This window comes from Echinops telfairi, unplaced genomic scaffold (assembly GCF_000313985.2).
Source record: "Echinops telfairi isolate 266 unplaced genomic scaffold, ASM31398v2 ScPeMD7_3533;HRSCAF=4204_1, whole genome shotgun sequence".
Classification (NCBI taxonomy): Eukaryota; Metazoa; Chordata; class Mammalia; order Afrosoricida; family Tenrecidae; genus Echinops; species Echinops telfairi.
In genome coordinates, this window is record NW_022107432.1 from 22,572,856 (window position 1) to 22,590,443 (window position 17,588).

The 17,588-nt window shown below is 52.8% G+C and overlaps 2 protein-coding genes across 4 annotated transcripts in view; one reads left to right on the forward strand and one right to left on the reverse strand.

The window, feature by feature from the left end:
- Positions 1 to 6: 6 nt before the first annotated feature.
- GTPBP2 (GTP binding protein 2) lies at positions 7 to 8,163 on the forward strand. Its single transcript, XM_004710789.2, has 12 exons — positions 7 to 117; positions 2,514 to 2,540; positions 2,827 to 3,011; positions 3,332 to 3,440; positions 3,587 to 3,784; positions 4,068 to 4,242; positions 4,370 to 4,589; positions 5,186 to 5,321; positions 5,433 to 5,491; positions 5,991 to 6,162; positions 6,568 to 6,732; positions 6,928 to 8,163. The coding sequence occupies exons 3-12, from the start codon at positions 2,878 to 2,880 to the stop codon at positions 7,102 to 7,104; spliced, it is 1,545 nt and encodes a 514-aa protein (XP_004710846.1). The 5' UTR covers positions 7 to 117; positions 2,514 to 2,540; positions 2,827 to 2,877; the 3' UTR covers positions 7,105 to 8,163.
- A 1,567-nt stretch (positions 8,164 to 9,730) lies between these two features.
- The window catches only part of POLH (DNA polymerase eta), a 30,707-nt gene continuing 22,849 nt past the window's right edge, over positions 9,731 to 17,588 (reverse strand). For all 3 annotated transcript variants that reach the window (XM_004710869.3, XM_045294906.1, XM_030886918.2), the window contains 2 exons: positions 14,310 to 14,479; positions 9,731 to 12,067 (listed from right to left, as the gene is read on the reverse strand). In XM_004710869.3, coding sequence (XP_004710926.2) covers positions 11,167 to 12,067; positions 14,310 to 14,479 — 1,071 coding nt within the window. In that variant the 3' untranslated portion in view covers positions 9,731 to 11,166. The remainder of the gene's footprint in view (positions 12,068 to 14,309; positions 14,480 to 17,588) is intronic.

Below are 17,588 nucleotides of genomic sequence, written 5' to 3' on the forward strand. Positions count from 1 at the left end.
TCCCTCAAGGCTAGGGGGGCCGGCGGCGGCAGCGGCTGTGGGGGCCCGAAGGGGAAGAAGAAGAACGGAAGGAACCGAGGGGGCAAAGCCAACAACCCTCCATACCTGCCCCCAGAGGTGAGCACCTGAGAAGTGGTGGGTGAGAGCAAACCCCTTCTTCCGGTCCCGGGACCCCGGGAAAGAAAATGAATCCCCCCTTCCGGTGTCAGGCCCCCACCCCCACCCCGGGGAAGAAGGGCGGGCCAGGGGGCCCCCTCCTTCCAGCCCCGGAACCCCAAGGAGGAGGGGCAGGGAGACTAGACGACCTCCCCTTCGGGGTCCAAACTCCCCTAGAAAGAGAAATGGGAAGAGAGGAACCCCTTCCTGCCCCCCCAAAACAGCAGAGTGGACTGCCCAGACCCTTCCCTGCACTGTGACAGGTGAAGGGGCTTGCTTCTTGGGGGGCGGGGAGACCACCACTTGTTCCAAAGTTGTTCCGTAATGTGGAGGAAGAGCAAAATATTCTCCCCACCTTCCAGAACACATGCACAGAGCCAGAGGGAAGGGGAAGCTTCATCCTCTCTCCCTTTGCCTGGCTGGGGGACGAGGAAGGGTGCCCACTCACACTTGCTCCCTCTATCCCAGAGGCAGGGTATAAGCAAGCCCTGGTGCCATAGTGTTTACGAGCTGGGCTGCTAACCACAAGTTCAGCAGTTCAAAACCACCAGCTGCTCCTCCAAAGAAAGATGGGACTATCTGCTCACTGGAGTTAGAGTTACAGGGGCAATTCTATCCTGTGCGCTGTTTCAGATTTGGTTTTGGTTTGCCCTCTTAGGAAAGGAGAGCCAAAAGCCATGGTTGTCAATCTTTAACCTGTCCCCACAATCCCCTGGTTGCCGGACCTCTCTCGAGAATTTCACAGCCAGTAGATTCCCCACCCCACCCCATTTCTTAGAAATTCCCAGGGGCTGTGGACGCTGAAGGCCCCAGCGCCACAGTGTTAGGACCCTTTCCCTTGACCATCATTTTGTACCCTCCCAAGTCACCCGTGCAGGATTCACACCCAGCAGGTTTAAAACGTCTGCAGGCTCTTTGCAGCTAGAAAATGCCCGCCCCGCTTCTCCCTCCCTGACCGGGAGGAGATGACCCAAGACCTGTCATAGCTGGAAAGCTGAGAGGATGGAGCAGGAAGGAAAGCAAAAGGAGGAGGAGAGTGCTGAAATCCAGAAGTGACCAAGCCAAACTCACCCCATCAGTCCATTCCCAGTCATAGCCAGCCAACAGGACAGGGGGAAACTGTCCCTGTCACTTTTCAAGATTAAATCATCCCGAGAGCCAAAAGCCTCATCTGTCGCCCAAGGAACAGCGGGTGGTTTCAAACCGCTGACCCTGTCAGCAGCCCAACGAGTAACCCCCTCCACCACCAGGACTGGGTAAAGCCATAGTGACAGAAGGTAGAGCAGTTGTTTCCGGGGGGTGGGGGGTGGGGGTGGGGGGGTTGCAGGAATGGTGATTGCTAATGAGTATAAGGTTTCTTTGGGGGATGATGAATTTTCTGGAATTAGACAGTAGTGATGGTTGTACAACCTTGTGAAAATATTAAATTGTACCCACCACAAGGGTGAATTTTATGGTATGTGAATTGTATCTCCTTTTTTTTTTTTTTTAAACACTCCCTTTTCCCACCAAAGTAAAGAAACGTAAGACAGACAAGAATTCTCCAGACCCTTATGGAGGGAAATTGGGCCGAGGGGACTGTCCTCCGGGCCCCTGGGCTCACTCTCCCTTGAATGACATGCTCTAGAGCAGCTTCCTGGGTCAGGGAGCCCAAACCCTCAGCCCCACCCCATCTCCTTGCACCCGAGTCTGTGATGGGTCGTCTAGTTCAAAAAGACGGTCAAAGAGATTGTGGGGGTGAGTTCAAGATTTTCACCTCACACGAGGCACCAGGATTAGCAGGCAGGAGATAAAGGTCCTTGTGAGTTTGGTGTGTGAAGTCTCACCCCTTCAGTATGTTTTCTGAGTCTCATGGGAGCCCACCTTTGGAGCTCTCACCGGTCACCTGGCCTCCTCTCTACGGGCTTGTAGTGACCGGTGCTGAGCTCACCCTTTGGTCTTGGTCCAGAACTTCTTGCAGCCTCTTATCCTTGATGACATCAGCAGAGAGGCCCCGGGCAGGAAGGAAGCAGTGTCTCCCAGGCCAGAGGCAAAGAAAGGCCTTGGGAGCCTGGACGTAGACTTCTGGGGAAGAAGTGAGGGAGTTGGGGGGCGGTGATCTTGGATTTTGGAGGAACGTAGTGCTTGTGGTTGAAGAAAGGAAGGGCTCGGGTTCCGTTCCTGGCCTCCTGCACAACTGGCTGTGTCTGTAGCGGCTTTTCCTTTGGCCACACTGGGCCTGTCTGCCACTGACCTTTGGCAGGTACATGCTTAGACAGGTGCCACCGGGACTTCCCAGGCCCCCATGGGAACCAGGAAGCCCGTGTTGGGTCCAGATGGCATATGGGAACTGCTACCCCTTTTATTTTCCTCCCCAGGCTGAAGATGGAAACATCGAATATAAAGTGAGTCTTAGGCAGGGGAGGGCCAGAGGGTCGGGGCAGGTTGATTGATCTGAGATTCTTCCAAACCTCATGATATCTAGAGATTGTCAGTCGGCACCCAGGCTCTGCCCCTCATTCTGTTGGAGGGAGGCTTACTGTTAAGAGAGGGTCAGGGACCAGGGATGAGGGGGTTTGGGTGGAAGGGGAGGGAGGGCTTGGGGCCTCTGGAGGGAAATGCTGCGCCTGTGGGCTTTGTGGGGTGCATGTCTGATTGACCATCTCATGCTCCCCCACCCCTACCCCCAAGCTGAAGCTGGTGAATCCATCGCAGTACCGCTTTGAGCACCTAGTGACCCAGATGAAGTGGCGGCTCCAGGAGGGCCGCGGTGAGGCTGTCTACCAGATCGGAGTGGAGGACAACGGGCTGCTGGTGGGCCTGGCTGAGGAGGAGATGCGCGCCTCCCTCAAGACCCTGCACCGGATGGCAGAGAAGTATGCCTGCCTTGCCCCTCGTCTCCCTGCCTCAGCCCCCCGGAGGCCCTGCCTGGCGGGCTCTCCTGCTGTTGCCGCCACCTCTGAATGATGGGCTGACATGGGGGGGCAGTGGAGGGGGGCGGGCGGGGGGAGGGTGTTTGGGGCTTGAGTTCCAACTTGAGTTTTCCTTTTGTTTGTTTTTTCTCCACTCCTGGGTGGAGTGGAGAAGGTTGGGAGGTGCAGTGAGGTGTCATGGGAGCCCCAGGAAGGCCAGGGGTCCAGAGCCCGGACAGGGGGCCCGAGGGCAAAGTGTGGCAAACTTGGCCTTGTCGTGACAGAGTTGGGGCTGACATCACGGTCCTCCGGGAGCGAGAAGTGGATTATGATAGTGATACGCCCCGGAAGATCACCGAGGTGTTGGTACGAAAGGTCCCTGACAACCAGCAGGTGAAGCACACGCTCTCCCCTGGCCGGCCGGCCCCCACCCACGTCCCCTGGGAGGGCCCTGAGGTGGCAGTCTCCCTGGCCTGGGCCCTGCCCCCTGTGCAGTGGTTGAGGCCCTGAAGCCCTGACCCCTGGTGCTTCGTCCACAGTTTCTGGACCTCCGAGTGGCCGTCCTGGGAAACGTGGATTCGGGGAAGTCGACTCTGCTGGGAGTCCTGACCCAGGGGGAGCTGGACAACGGGCGGGGCCGGGCCCGGCTCAACCTTTTCCGACACCTGCACGAGATTCAGTCGGGCCGCACCTCCAGCATCAGCTTCGAGATCCTCGGATTTAACAGCAAGGGAGAGGTGCATGTGCTCAGCGGGACCCAGTGGGGCCAGCCTCTGAGCCAGGGATGGGAGTAGTGAGGACCAAGGCTGGGGGCCGAGCGTGAAGGCTCTTGGGATTGGGCAGTGTAGAGGAGGGTCTGCAGGGAGCTGGGATCAAGTGCTAGCCCTCTCAGGAGACAACTCCAATAAGCCACGGGGCAGGTGGAGCCAAGGGTGATGAGGCCAGTGGCCCGGGGACTGATTGAGGCCAGGGCTGGGGAGGCAGGCAAGTGGGCACTGAAGGCCCTGGGCTCCGGGCCAGGTGGTGAATTACAGCGACTCCCGGACAGCCGAAGAGATCTGTGAGAGCAGCTCCAAGATGATCACCTTCATCGACCTGGCCGGCCACCACAAGTACCTGCACACCACCATCTTTGGCCTCACCTCCTACTGCCCCGACTGCGCCCTCCTCCTTGTCAGTGCCAACACTGGGATAGGTATGCAGCCTGGGAGCCGGCTTGGGGGACCATGGGAGAGACCGACACTTTCAGACCCAGGAGCCAGACTAACGTCCCCTCCTCCCTCCCGTCTGCTCTCTCCCCTTTCGGTGTTCTGGGGAGGCAGCCGGCACCACCAGGGAACATCTGGGGCTGGCCCTAGCCCTGAAAGTGCCCTTCTTCGTCGTGGTCAGCAAGGTAGACCTGTGTGCCAAGACCACGGTGGAGAGGACAGTACGGCAGTTGGAGCGAGTGCTCAAACAGCCTGGCTGCCACAAGGTCCCCATGCTGGTCACTTCCGAGGATGACGCCGTCACCGCTGCCCAGCAGTTTGCCCAGTCACCCAAGTAAGTGGAAGCAGGTGAAGGCTGCCCCCCTGCAAGGGTTTCTCCCCCGAGAAGGCTGCCCTAAGACCTAGGATCCCACCCCCCAGGGCCAGATGGCTTCTCCGTTCTGTGGGTCTTTAGCTTGGGAATGTGGGAGGGCATCTTGCCTGATGCCCTCCTTCCCCTGTCCAGTATGGAGGTGTCTGATAGCCGGCGACCCCTGGCATCCATCACTCTCCTCGTGCTCTGGCTGGGTCTCATGTGCGGGTACACAGAGATCGCACTTAGAGCAGCGGTTCTCAACCTGTGGGTCAGGACCCCTTTGGGGGTTGAACGACCTATCATAGGGGTCGTCCAATTCATAACAGCAGCAAAATGACCGTGATAAAGTAGCAACGGAAATAATGTTATGGTTGGGGGGGTCACTACCACATGAGGAACTGTATGAAAGGGTCATGGCATGAGGGAAGTGGAGAACCACTGACTTAGAGCCTCCCAGGAGGAGGTTAGCAGCTGGGAGGAAAGGTCCCTCAGCCAACCCTTCCCAGGTGTGAGCCCCCACCCTCTGCCTCTCGTTGGGAAGGTCCTTACCTGTCCATTCCATGTTCCCCTCCCAGTGTCACCCCAATCTTCACACTCTCAAGCGTGTCTGGAGAAAGCCTGGACCTGCTTAAAGTCTTTCTGAACATCCTGCCGCCGCTGACCAACAGCAAAGAGCAAGAGGAGCTCATGCAGCAGCTGACGGAGTTCCAGGTAGTGGCCGGTCGGCCGGGAACCCACAGGAAGGGGCCCCCATGGAGGACCGACTCGGGGACCGGCCAGCCCTGCATGGCCGCCCGCTGATGGGGCCTTCTCTGACTTCAGGTCGATGAAATCTACACAGTACCGGAGGTGGGGACTGTTGTTGGAGGGACACTGTCCAGGTGAATTGCCTTGCTCGCTGCCCATCCTATTCAGCTCTTGCTCTCTTCCTCGGGAAGACATGGTCCCAAGGAACAGGCCCCTCGACCCCCACCCCTTATCGAGCAGTGCCCACCGAAAGGCTGTGCTTGTTGGCAGGTCACAGAAAGCTGTCTGTTAGCCTGGGTGGGAAGACAGGGGATTACTGCTTAGTGGGCATCACCGGGCCCAGGAAGACACTGGAGTGTACCCACCTGACGTCATCCCCCATGGGGAAGAGGCCAGGGCCCTTAAGAGGACGAAACCAAGGGGATAACTTGGCCCTTCCGGGACCAAGGCTTCTGTGTCTTCACAGTAGCTGCCACCTGCATCTCAACCCCAGACTAGGGCACCTCCAGCTCTAGCCCTGGACTTAGGATCCCTTAGCCTCCTCTCAAGGATCAAGCTCAGGAGGGACAAAATTCCCCGGGTGGCCCCAAGCAGTAGGCCGACACTGAAAACCACCCGCCCTCTGGGCTGCAGCGGGATTTGCCGCGAGGGGGACCAGCTGGTGGTGGGCCCCACAGACGACGGCTGCTTCCTGGAGCTGAGAGTGGGCAGTATTCAGCGCAACCGTTCGGCCTGCCGTGTGCTGCGAGCTGGGCAGGCCGCCACGCTGGCCCTTGGGGACTTCGACCGCGCACTGCTTCGCAAGGTGAGGTGGGTGGGTGGGTGGGCGAGTGGGAGCGGGACCTGGGAGACAAGGGCCTTGGACAGTGGTGCTGCAGGGCGAGCACCTGTCTGAGGGACTGCAGAGAAACTCCAAGGCAACGTGGTCTCCAGGCCTAGCAGCTTCTGATCCGGTCTGTTACCCAAACTGTGTGTGCATGCAAAGGGTTAGGCTGCTCACCAAGGGCAGACCACTGTGATCCACTGTGGACTGGGCCCTAACCTTGGGGAGAAGTACGAAGGCTGGAGGACCCGGGAGGTGGGTGAGGAAAGATTCCTCTCCTGAGCTCAGGCCCGAGGTCCTATCCTGGAGGAAGGGGAAGCTCAGGGGCTGTAAGAGGGGCGAGGGGTGGGCTGGGGCCAGAGCCTCTAATGCTAGGTCTGCCTCCAGGGCATGGTGATGGTGAGCCCTGAGATGAATCCCACCATCTGCTCCGTGTTCGAGGCGGAGATAGTTCTCCTGTTCCATGCCACGACCTTCCGGCGGGGGTTCCAGGTGACGGTGCACGTTGGCAATGTCCGCCAGACTGCAGTGGTGGAAAAGATCCATGCCAAGGTGACTTGGGGGGTGGCTTCTCAGCGGGAAGTTGTCCGACCCGGGCGGGCTGGCCCCTGGCATGTAGTGCCTACCCCCATGCCACCGAGGGCACACCACCCCCAAGAGTGGGAATAGGCTTGGCTGGCCTCCCAGAGGGTGGAGGGCCAAGACTGGGGATGAAGGGGCCGGCCAGTGACTGCATCTCCGCTGCAGGACAAGCTGCGGACAGGGGAAAAGGCAGTGGTCCGTTTCCGCTTCCTGAAACACCCGGAGTACTTGAAGGTGGGCGCCAAGCTGCTGTTCCGGGAGGGCGTCACCAAGGGCATCGGACATGTCACCGACGTGCAAGCCGTCACAGCCGGAGAGGCCCAGGCCAACATGGGCTTCTGAGCACCACCACCCCCACCCCCCGGGTGGGGACAAGTCAATTGCCGCCCCTCCAATACACAGTGACTTCCGCCCGCTGCCCACTGTTGGCGGCTGTGTGTGTGAATAGGCTAGGGAGAGGGGTGCTCCCTGCCACGTGCCCCCCATCACCCTTCTGGGGTGGCCTGGGGCAGGGCTGTTCAGAGGGGGACGGAAGGAGTGTTCAGGACAGTGGTAAGCAGCTGTGTGCCACTTGCTGACTCCGTGGCCGCTCTGCTGGAGGGGGCTGGCCGTGACCACCCTGGCCCTGCTGTCAGGGCCCAGTGTGATCCTGCCGGGTGCTCCCTGCACTTCAGGAATTGTCACAACCAGGGTTGGCCCTTGAAAGCACTCCTTTTTCGGATACCTCTTCTCAAGGCTTTGGAATTTGCCCATCGCTAGCTGACTGTGGACACAAGAAATCAGGGCCCGGCCCAGGGTCTGCGGAAGCAGCCCGGGCCAGCGCACAGTTGGCCGTGCTCTGAGCCTGTTTCTCAGCTTTACGCCCCTTCGCCTCCCCTCTCGGCCCCACAGGTGCTATTTATTGTGCTGGCCCAGGCGTGGGGCTGCCCGAGCTAAGGCCTGGCACATCCAAGGTCAGCTGCATGTCCTTCCGTCTTGTCTTTTACTCTGCAGTGATCTGTTGATTTTAATGCTGGACCCCATAGGAAGGTTTAACACCCCCCCACACACCCCCCAACACCACCATCTAGTAGTGGCTGGGCACCTAGCCCACAGCTCCCCAGCCGGCCGGCCATGCTTCCCCGGCCCTCCCTGCTCTGAGGCCTCTCACTTTGCTGTTATGCAGCAACCATCCCTTTCCCTCTATGCAGGGAAGCGGAGGAAAGGGAGAGCCCTTGCCATACTCCCCCAATCCCACCCCCCCAACTAGGCCTGGCCGCCTCCTTCCCCTGTTTGCCTCCTGGGTTCGCATGGACTCGGGGATTTGTCGGGCAAGGTTTCTCTGCATATATATATATATCATATATATATATATATACACACACACACATATATTGTACAGAATAAAAGTGTTTTATTGGATACACTGTACTTTGATTAAGATCCAGGCGTAGCCTCCAGAGCTAAGAGTCCTCCCCAGGAGTAGAGCAAGATAAACCAAACTCCAGCATCGCTGACCCTGACTCGCTGGACGACACGTGAGCAGTGTTCTGGCCTGTTCTACATAGTTCTCGGAGTTAGCAGAGTATAAAGTGAAGCCTACCCTTTTCAATGGGCATGGGCAGCAAGCTCCCCTACAACGAGGAGCCCTCCATGGTTCCCTGAAACTAATGCTGTCAAGAGATGGTGAGATTAGAGGGCCAACTGCTTACAGACAAAACTGAGACAAAAGGTAATTTGGCTCTTCTCGCTTTCCCTAGCAATGACAGGTAGCCTGAAGTATGGTGTATATGCTGCCCAGGGCCACCTGGATGATGCTACGTCCCTCTTCCTGTTTGAGTATCTGAAGACGTTTTATAGGTACAAGCGACTGCCACCCAGTGACCCTTTAGGACAGAGTAGAACGGCCCCTGTGGATTTCCAAGACATTCTTTGCAGAAGCAGAAAGCCTCATCTTTCACCCTTGGAGCTGCTGGTAAACCCACAGTGCCACCAGGGCTCCTTGATAGGTATAAAGTCAAATTGGGGGGGGGGCGGGGCGGACTTAGAAAAATAGTAAAGGATTCCCAAGATCCCCTGGGGCATTCTGCCTCCAAGGTATTAAATGGCAATTTCCTCGCAACTCCTGGGCTCAGCTACTTTTTAAACTAGCTTGGGTTTAACCTGCTACTAAGCAACCCGGTGGTTAAAGTTTCTGTATCGGAATGCAGAGCTCTACTTAACTTCTGTGCTGCTGCTGATACATAGTTGCAAAGAAAACCCAAACTCTGCAGAGTTGCCAGCTCACAGTGATCCAATCGGACAGGGTAGAACTGCCCCTGCTGAGTTTCAAGACCTTAACTCTCTATGGGAGAACCTGCACCACCAGAGCTGGTGGTGGTTTCCAACTGCTGACTCGTGACCACTACACCACCGGGGGCCCGTCACAAAGAAGGAAAGGCTAAATGCAGCAAAAAGGCACTAGCGTCGACCTAACCCTGCATGGTGACAGGCTGGGAGTATCCCCAAAGGAACAGAAGGCTTGCCACCCACCAGCCGTCTCCTGCCACATGCACGACTGGTGTCCTGAAATGAGCGGAACCCGGGTTCACACGGTAGCATTTCTCTGCGTGGGGCCTTCATGCCAGGAACAAGAAGAGAAAGGGGGAGAAGCTTGTCAACCCAAGTCATTCCAACCACGGTTTTTGTTTTTAAAGTACCTCTTTTTTCTGGGTTAACAAAAAGGGAAGTTTGGAAAGTCAACATCTCTATACTTGGTGACTTTTTCTGGGGCTCCTGAAAGAGTGGGAGCCACTTTCTAACATGGATGGGGCATTTAGGGGGATACAGAGCTGTATGCAGGCAGGCCCCCCAGCAGGATCATTTCAGTTTGGGTAATCCGATGGAAGCTCTTTCACCACATGCATTGATTGACTATCCAGCTCCTCTTAGGTGCCAGGCACCATGCAAGAATTCTTGCCTTCAAGAATCTATAAATCTAGTGACGAAGCCATGTATACTACTGATTTTTATTAGAGCGCTGATTTTATTTCCATGAATAGAACACATAGAGGAAGAAGTGATTTTCAAACTGCTCTCCTTTCTTCAAGCTAAATGTAGATTCCTCCCTAATGTATAAATAAGCCAAAAAGTACAGGTTTATGTAGATGTCTGGGGTGGGGTGTGTGGGTACATACCATTTTCCCTTTCTATTTACCCCCACCCCACCCTACTCAGTTTATCTTTACAACTCAGGTTTCCCATGAGATGTCAGAAAAGCCAAAAAAGTTGACTTCCCATACGTAAGAACGGAGATTAAGAATTCAGTATCATTTGACAAGTTGAAAGCGCTACAATAATGAATTTTAAAAATGGAGTTAAAACTCTCAAAGCTCACTTCAGCAAGGAAGACGTTTCTGAACTGGGTCAATAGCAGCAATCTCATTCTGCTTAAGTATGAGAGGAGACAGGGCCGACAGGCTGCTGCCCCCGTTACACAGGGTTTGTTGTTAGGTGCCCATAGGTCCATTTTCAAGCACACTGTCCCCTGGGGGCTTTCTGGGCTGCAATCTTTAAGGAAGAGAAGGAGCTTGCTGGCAAAATGGCTCAGGGGTCGGTGGTGGTTCGAGCTCACCATGGGAGAAAGACCTGGTGGTTTGATTTTGTAAAGGGACCCTTCTAGGAAGCCCTCAGGGGCAGGTCCCCTCTGTCAAGGGGTGGTGACGAGTGTAAAGTCACCATTGGTTCATAGTAACCTTTATGGAAATCGAGCGCCAGGTCTTCCTCCCTTGAGCCACTGAATGGATTTGAACTCCCAACCTTTCAGTTGGCAGGCGAGCACTTAGCCATGGTGCCAACAGGGCTCTTTATACTAGGGTTCACTGGAGCCGAATTCAGGATTTGAGTAACTTTTATGTGCACAGTCTGCTTCAACAGCTGACTGTATTTCTGTAGGGCTCCATCTGAGAGAGTTTGGGGCAAAGTACTACCTGCACCGTCACAGGGCTGATGGGAAACTTGAAAACCCTTACCAGTTCATACCTCCTCTGTGCCAACTTTTCAAGCTAGGCACTGCATGCTTTCTACCTTTAATAATCTATAAAGCATTCTTAATTGTACAAATGAGGAGAAGCCTGCTCACAGGCAGAGCGAGGGGTAGAACCAGGTCTCCTGGGCTCCAGGAAACACACACTTCTCACTGTGCAGCACCGCCTCCCTAAGTGTGACAGCTCAAAGATTCAGAGCCGCTCTGAATCCCATGGAAGATGGATTCTTAGTCTCTACTGGCAAAGGGACTGGATTCCATGGCTGGGAAGATAGGAGCTGTAACTCAGCGCCTAACTGGATTCATTTGCTTATTAAAAACTTAAGTTATGAATTCCCTGGAGAAGTGAATACATTTCTATCTCCCAGGGAATAGACAGATATGAACACCTTAGGGCAGCCCTAATGGGCTAATGGTTTAAAAAAAGATTCCAGTGTCTGCATGCCCTCAGCCCTGGGCCGTTTAGTACTGGAGGCCACAGGGCTCTTGAGGTTTCTTTTGCCTTGAGGAGAAAGGGTAGGAACCATGCGGGGGTGTGGGGATTGGGGCTGCACAAAGGATTTCTGCAACTCTAAGGCAAAATGATAGTCCGCGTGTTCCGGCATCTCCCACACTGGCACCAGGGAGCCACACTGCTCACACGAAACTTGGTCTTCAGCGTCCAGGAGACTCGGAGTGGGCACTGCCTCTTGAGCCTCACCCAGCGCTGACGTGGGGGTGGTTACGGAAGCGAGCATGTGGGAGCTGCTCAGGGCCAAAGCCGTCCCCACAGGAGCTGCGCCCGCGGGTCCTGCGCTCAGCACCTCTCCACAAGCCTGCACACGGCCTGGGGAGTCTGTCGGAGAGTGGTTTGGGAACCCTTGAGGGCTGGAGCTGGGCTTTTGTGGAGAACAGGAAACCGAAGGGTTACTAACTGGTTTCTGTTTTAGGGCTTCCAGGCTTTTTTGCTTAAAGAAGGGCTCAATCCCCTTAGCCTGACTGGTCTGGAAAGGCAGTGCGGGTTTGGATGGCGACTTGGTCACGGGGGCCTGGGTGGTGGCGGTCGGAGATGAGAAAGAAGCTTCTTTGCCTTTCTGCTTCTCTGCAGCTTTTTGGAAGAAGGATTCCAGAGAATTGGGTGCTTTCTTGGTGGCTGCTATGGATGGGCCACTTCCCTGCGTCTTAGCTTCTGAACTGGCACCTGGCGCCTTTGGCAAAGAACTTGGGTCACTGCTCAAGAAGATGGTGATGTCTGTGCCAGACCCAGGGGTGGAAGCAGAGAATTTGGAGGCCGAGAGGAAAAGCATCGTGAGGGGAGGGGACCTGTACGAAAGGAAAGAAATGAGGTGAGCCCTGATTTCCGAGTTGAGGACAGATTCAACGCCTAAATGATTGGGAGTCTGCTTCTACCCCAGAAGACATGACTACATGGCCCAGCAGTGGACCGGAAACATTCCTGCGTATCTGATTGTTAACACAGGTTCAGCAGACCTGGAGGGGACAGGCACTGGTGTTTCTAGCAAGTTCTTAGCGGTGGCTGCTGCTGCTGCTGATGATCTGAGACACTCTTTTGATTGAGAGGAAGACAATCACTGACTTAGCAAACACCCACCTTAGGATAGTTCCCTGACAGTGGGGGATTCTTTTTAAAATACATTTCTGATGTAGAGCTGCTATGGTTCAGGGTTGGATGGACGGACACACACACACACACACACACACACACACACACACAATTCAGGGTTGGGCAAGAAAACAAAATTGCTTTTTTCATTCAAGGCAACAGAAACCTACCCTAAAGACCAGCTTCTCCTAAAGTGGGTGATCCCGCCCCCTTGGGGGTGGGTCGCTGGGATGATCCAGGTTGCTGCAAAGCGGATTCCTACACTTTATCCTGGATTATGGGCAATGGCACAAAAGTTTTTATTTGCCAGGGGGGCACTGACTAATTTTTTTTTCCTGGAAAGGGGGTGGTAGGCCCAATCAGTTTGGGAATCTATGATTTAGAGTAATAGTTAATATTTAATCATAAATAAATAATAATACTAATAAACTGGAAAGACTGCAAACAAATCCTTTTAAGCCATTCCAGACAGATTTTCCACTCTGCACTTTCTCGGGAATGAAATTCTACAACTCCTTTTGATCACCCACCCTGGTGTCTCGGAAACATTTCCAAAGATTGCTGTCACAGTTCTTCACTCTGCCAGTTACCCACATCGGTTTTCACATGACGGAACTTAAGAGAACACATTCTTCTACATCGATGAGCCCTCAGTGAAGAGAACAATCCACACCACCGTGCGTCACAGCGATCATAAGAAGCGCTGTTTTTAAATGCGGGCAGTGCCTCCCCATCCTCAGGCTTTACACCTCGGGACAGTCCACCGGCAGGTCATCTTGATGCTTCCCTCGCAATAAACCTCGGGCTCGTGGTGAGAAGCACTCTAGTCTTCCATACGAACATCGTATTACATCTAAAACATTTTAGTATTTAAAAGGCAGTGGGAAATAAAAGGTAAATTATCCTACGTAAAGAACAAAGGCTCTCAAACTTCAGAGACCCTGTCATATTGTAGAGGTCTGTACAGTTAATAGTTGTGTCAATAAATCTCTCTACACGATGAGTTAAGTGATTCACCAAACTATCATTTCAATATAGACCATCTAGTCTGTTGTTGCTATGCGCCATCAAGTTGATTCCAGCCCACAGCCACCGGCTACGGCAGCTGAGCGCTGCCTGCTAGACTCCCGGGAGCAGATGACCAGGTCTTTTCTCCCAGGAAGCCAGTGGTGAGTTCACACCTAGAGAACTCCCTTTTCTCAATGTACTATAATAGATACATTGTTCATGGCCAAGTAGAGGGTCAGTGAAAGAGAGGTCATCCTCCCCTGACGGATTGACACGGTGGTGGCCGTAGCAAGGGGCTCAAACATAATTTGCCGGGACTGGGCAGTATTGCATTCTGGGTCACCATGAATCAGAACCGACTTGACAGCACCTGCCAACTGACAACCTGCAAAATAAGTCAAGGATCCCAGGTGTGAAAACCATTCCTACGTGGGCAGCAGATGAACACACTTCAAAAAGAGACTCTCCCATAGACTTTGCCCAATTTCATGAGCAACTGAAGCAAAATTTACAGAAACATATGGCATTTGTTATAACACCAGAAGAACGTATAACTGAGTTGGGATGTTAGAGATTATCAACAGGTTTTTAGAACAGGACAATCAAATCGTTGACAGAAGTCTCTACACATATTCTTGGAATTTGAGTTTCATACTCCAAGTGCAGTGGGCTGTTACTCGGCCACTAGCAGGTTAACTCCGCCTTCGAGTCCTGGGAATCTGCATGCACCAAATGGTAACAAGGAGGTTTCAGCTGAGCTGCCTTGCTTTCAGCATTGCAACTGGGTTTCCTCCCTCAGTGAAAGACCAGTCCCCTCTGCTCGAAGTGTACTAGCCAGAGTCACAAAGAGCTCAGCCTGGCTGGAAGAGATCATTTTAGAGCTAAGGCAGGCCATACATCTCTTGCAAGGAGATATGCTCAAAGAGAACCCACCACTGCGCTTGGATCCCAGAAGTGTTACAGTTCCTGATGACAGCAAATGCGTCCTGGCTCATCTTGTGTGCGTCATAGTGGGTGAGGGCACAACAGCGGCGCAGGCTGCTGAGACGCCTGTCTCCTTGTATCCGAATGCTCACAGCCAAATGAGTGGCCACCCTGTTGTTCTGTGGGCGGGAGAGGATGGAGACCAGAACTGAGGTTACCATGAACATCTGGATTTTATGCGCTGAATTGCAGGAAAGGAAAGTACGGGGTGCCAGAGTGGTGTGGAAACAGAAAGTTCAAAAGTCAACAGTGCAGCTGTTTATTCCAGCATTTTTCAGGTAAGTTACAAATATAGACTGAAGACCTGTTATGCACAAGACACTATTAGGTACTCTGAGGGATGCAAAGACATTTCCTATATTCATACATCTTATATATGAACAGTATATAGTCTATAGGATAGAATCATTTTATCAAAAAACATTTCTGGGTGAAAAAAGTAAGTGGAGAAGATAGAATTGGGGTGATGAAATATTAAGATAGGGAGACGATTTTGACATTGATGGAAAATCACAACAATAAGACCACTGTTGTCAAGTCCATCCCAGCCCCTAAGTCCCCTATGTGGGGTTCCAAGGCTACACATCTTACGGAGTAGACAGCCTCGTCTTCCTCCTGGGGAGTGGCTGGTAGGTTTGAGTTGCTGACCCTGCAGTCAGTAGTCCAACACCTCCCAGGCAACACCACCAGGAACGAGAGAGAATGAATGAAAATGTCTGTCTGTCTGTTTTGAGTAGCTGCCATACGATGTTCTATTTCATGAACTGTCTAAAGGGAAGCTCCAGCTACGGTGTCAAAGATCGAGCATCTGTGCCAACCTTTCTTTTCCCTGCTGTGATTCTCTTATGCTTAATGAGAACAGACGTTTCCTGTAGCACCTGCTGCTTACCGCCCATGTGTAGAAGATCTGTGCAGTGAGCCTGCCTCTAGAGAACACGCTAGGCATCTGAATGAGAGATAAAGGCCAAGAGGCAGACATCACGTGAACAGTCTACATAGCGAGTCCTTCAAAATCACCGAATATTACAGAAAATGCCCTTCAGGCAAAGGAGACGAGAAGAGCAATTGGGGGGGGGGGGGCTGTTAAGGAGGCCATGGAAATAGCATGAAAATACATCTGTAGAGTTTGGTAACTTGAGAGAACACAAGCTGACAAATACAAGGAACCTTTCTCAAGCAAAGCTTTTGGATGACAAGTGGATGCCCGTGGGAGCTGTCCAGGCACTAGAAATCCAGGAGAAACACAAAACACAGTCCAGATCCTCGTGGTCTCACTGTGGTCCTGGAAGACGGAGACGATAAGGACAAATAAGGACAAAGATGCGCGCGATGGACAAGACAGAGCCGAGTAAAGTGGCTAATGTCTCCATGGTTGGAGCAGGCTTCGCCGAGGAGCCAATGAGAGCTAAGCAGAGATCTGAATACAGTGAGCGAGAGCTGCTAGGCAGGCATCAGCAGAGGCTCTCCAGGCTGAAGGACCACTACCGGCAAAGGGGGTGAGGTGGATGCCTCCTTGGGGTATCAGAGAAAAGGGTGAGGCCCCAAAGGCTGGAGGGGAGGGTGTGCGGGGGAGAGGACAGATGAAGTCAGGAGACAGAGGCCTGATCATATTGGGTTCTGCAGAGTGGAAGCAAAGACCAATCAATCCTGAACATGGCTGAAGCATGAACCGGCTGCCACCTGGGCTGTTTTCAACAATGAAGTTGCAGAGTGTGCTACACCAGATTACTCTTTTGACCAAAAGTCCTTAGAAACATGAGGCTAGATAAGTATTCAGGGATCTGCCGGTGCTGCACAGGGTGGCTTAAAGAGAAAGGGAGTGACACCTAGTGGCAAAGTCAAATAGGCGGATGACCACGGGACTCCTATCCCAGTTGCTTAGTGGAAGAACACTCGCCGCTCGTTCCTGCTAAAGGAGGAGCAGACTGTCATCCTGGACTCCTCCAGGAAGTAACCCCAGTTGGTTTATAGGCTTCTCAGATGTCTCAAAAAGAGAAAGCACACCAAACTATACCTTAAGTGAAAAACAAACAAAACTCCCTACAGACTGGAGAAAAATACTGACAAATCAGACATCTGACAAGGAACAAGATCAAGACTTAATATAAAGAACTCCTAATATAATAATTGAAAACAAAATACCCGAATCTTGAAAATGGATGAGGGATTTCAACATACTTTTCTCTGAAGACGATATACATATAGCCACAGGTGCATGAACAAGAAGCTGAAATCAACATCATGAGACAATGCAGATCCAAACCACAATGAGACCCCTGACACCCACTGCCAGGAACCAGTTGTCGTGGAGGGGGTTCCAACCCACAGAGACCTCAAGTGTGCCGGGTAGAACTGGGGACCCCAGGTCTTTCAGTGGCTGCTTTTGCCAGAAGTTTTTTCCATGGTGCCACTGGGTAGAAGTCAAGCCTCCAGCCTGTCCGTTATCAGCTGAGTGAATGAACACAGTACTGACTAGCAGGGCCAAATCAAAAAGATAGAGCAAGGAGGGCTGACAGATGTGGAGGGCTGGTGTACTCTTAGTGGGACTACTAACTGGTGCGACTACTTTGGAAAACAAGCTTGGCATTTCCTCAAAAGGAAATGACTCAGCAATTCCACTCAACGAAAGCATATGTCTACTAAAAACTCATATGGGAGTTTTTATTTATAACAGCCTACATGTCTATCCACTAATGAATGGATCAAGCAAATGTAGTCTATCCATACAGTGCAATATTATTCAGGCATTACAAAGGAGTGAAGTAGCAATACATACACCATGCCTGAACATTTGCTAAGTCACAGACCAAGTCACAAAAGGTCACATGCTGTATTATTCTGTTTACATGAAAAGCCAAGAAAAAGCAGATGTATTGAGATAGCTAGATGGATGGATGATGGATGGATGGAAGGAAGGTAGGTAGGTAAACTGACTCGCGGTTGCCTTGGGCTGAGGACCAGAGAGGGAAAGGGAGAACAACTGCTATTAGTTAGAGGGCTTCTTGATAAAGTGTGGAAATGCTCCAGAATTGATTGTGGTAATGCTTGCATAGCTGGAGTATACTAAATCCACGTGAATTTATGCTAGGTGAAATGTACATTAAATATTTCTTTGAAAAAGAGCAAAACCCTGTCTTGTTTTTATGCATGTTGTCTCCGCAGGCCTGTCTGGATAGGACAGGCTGGATGAACAATCTGGAGGAGAAAACAACGGGACTGACAGTTCCG

Coding starts and splice junctions, on each gene's coding strand:
- GTPBP2 (XM_004710789.2), top strand. CDS start 2,878: ATGAAGTGGCGGCTCCAGGAGGGCCGCGGTGAGGCTGTCTACCAGATC. Junction 3,012..3,331: donor CTGCACCGGATGGCAGAGAA/GTATGCCTGCCT, acceptor TTGTCGTGACAG/AGTTGGGGCTGACATCACGG. Junction 3,785..4,067: donor GATTTAACAGCAAGGGAGAG/GTGCATGTGCTC, acceptor GCTCCGGGCCAG/GTGGTGAATTACAGCGACTC.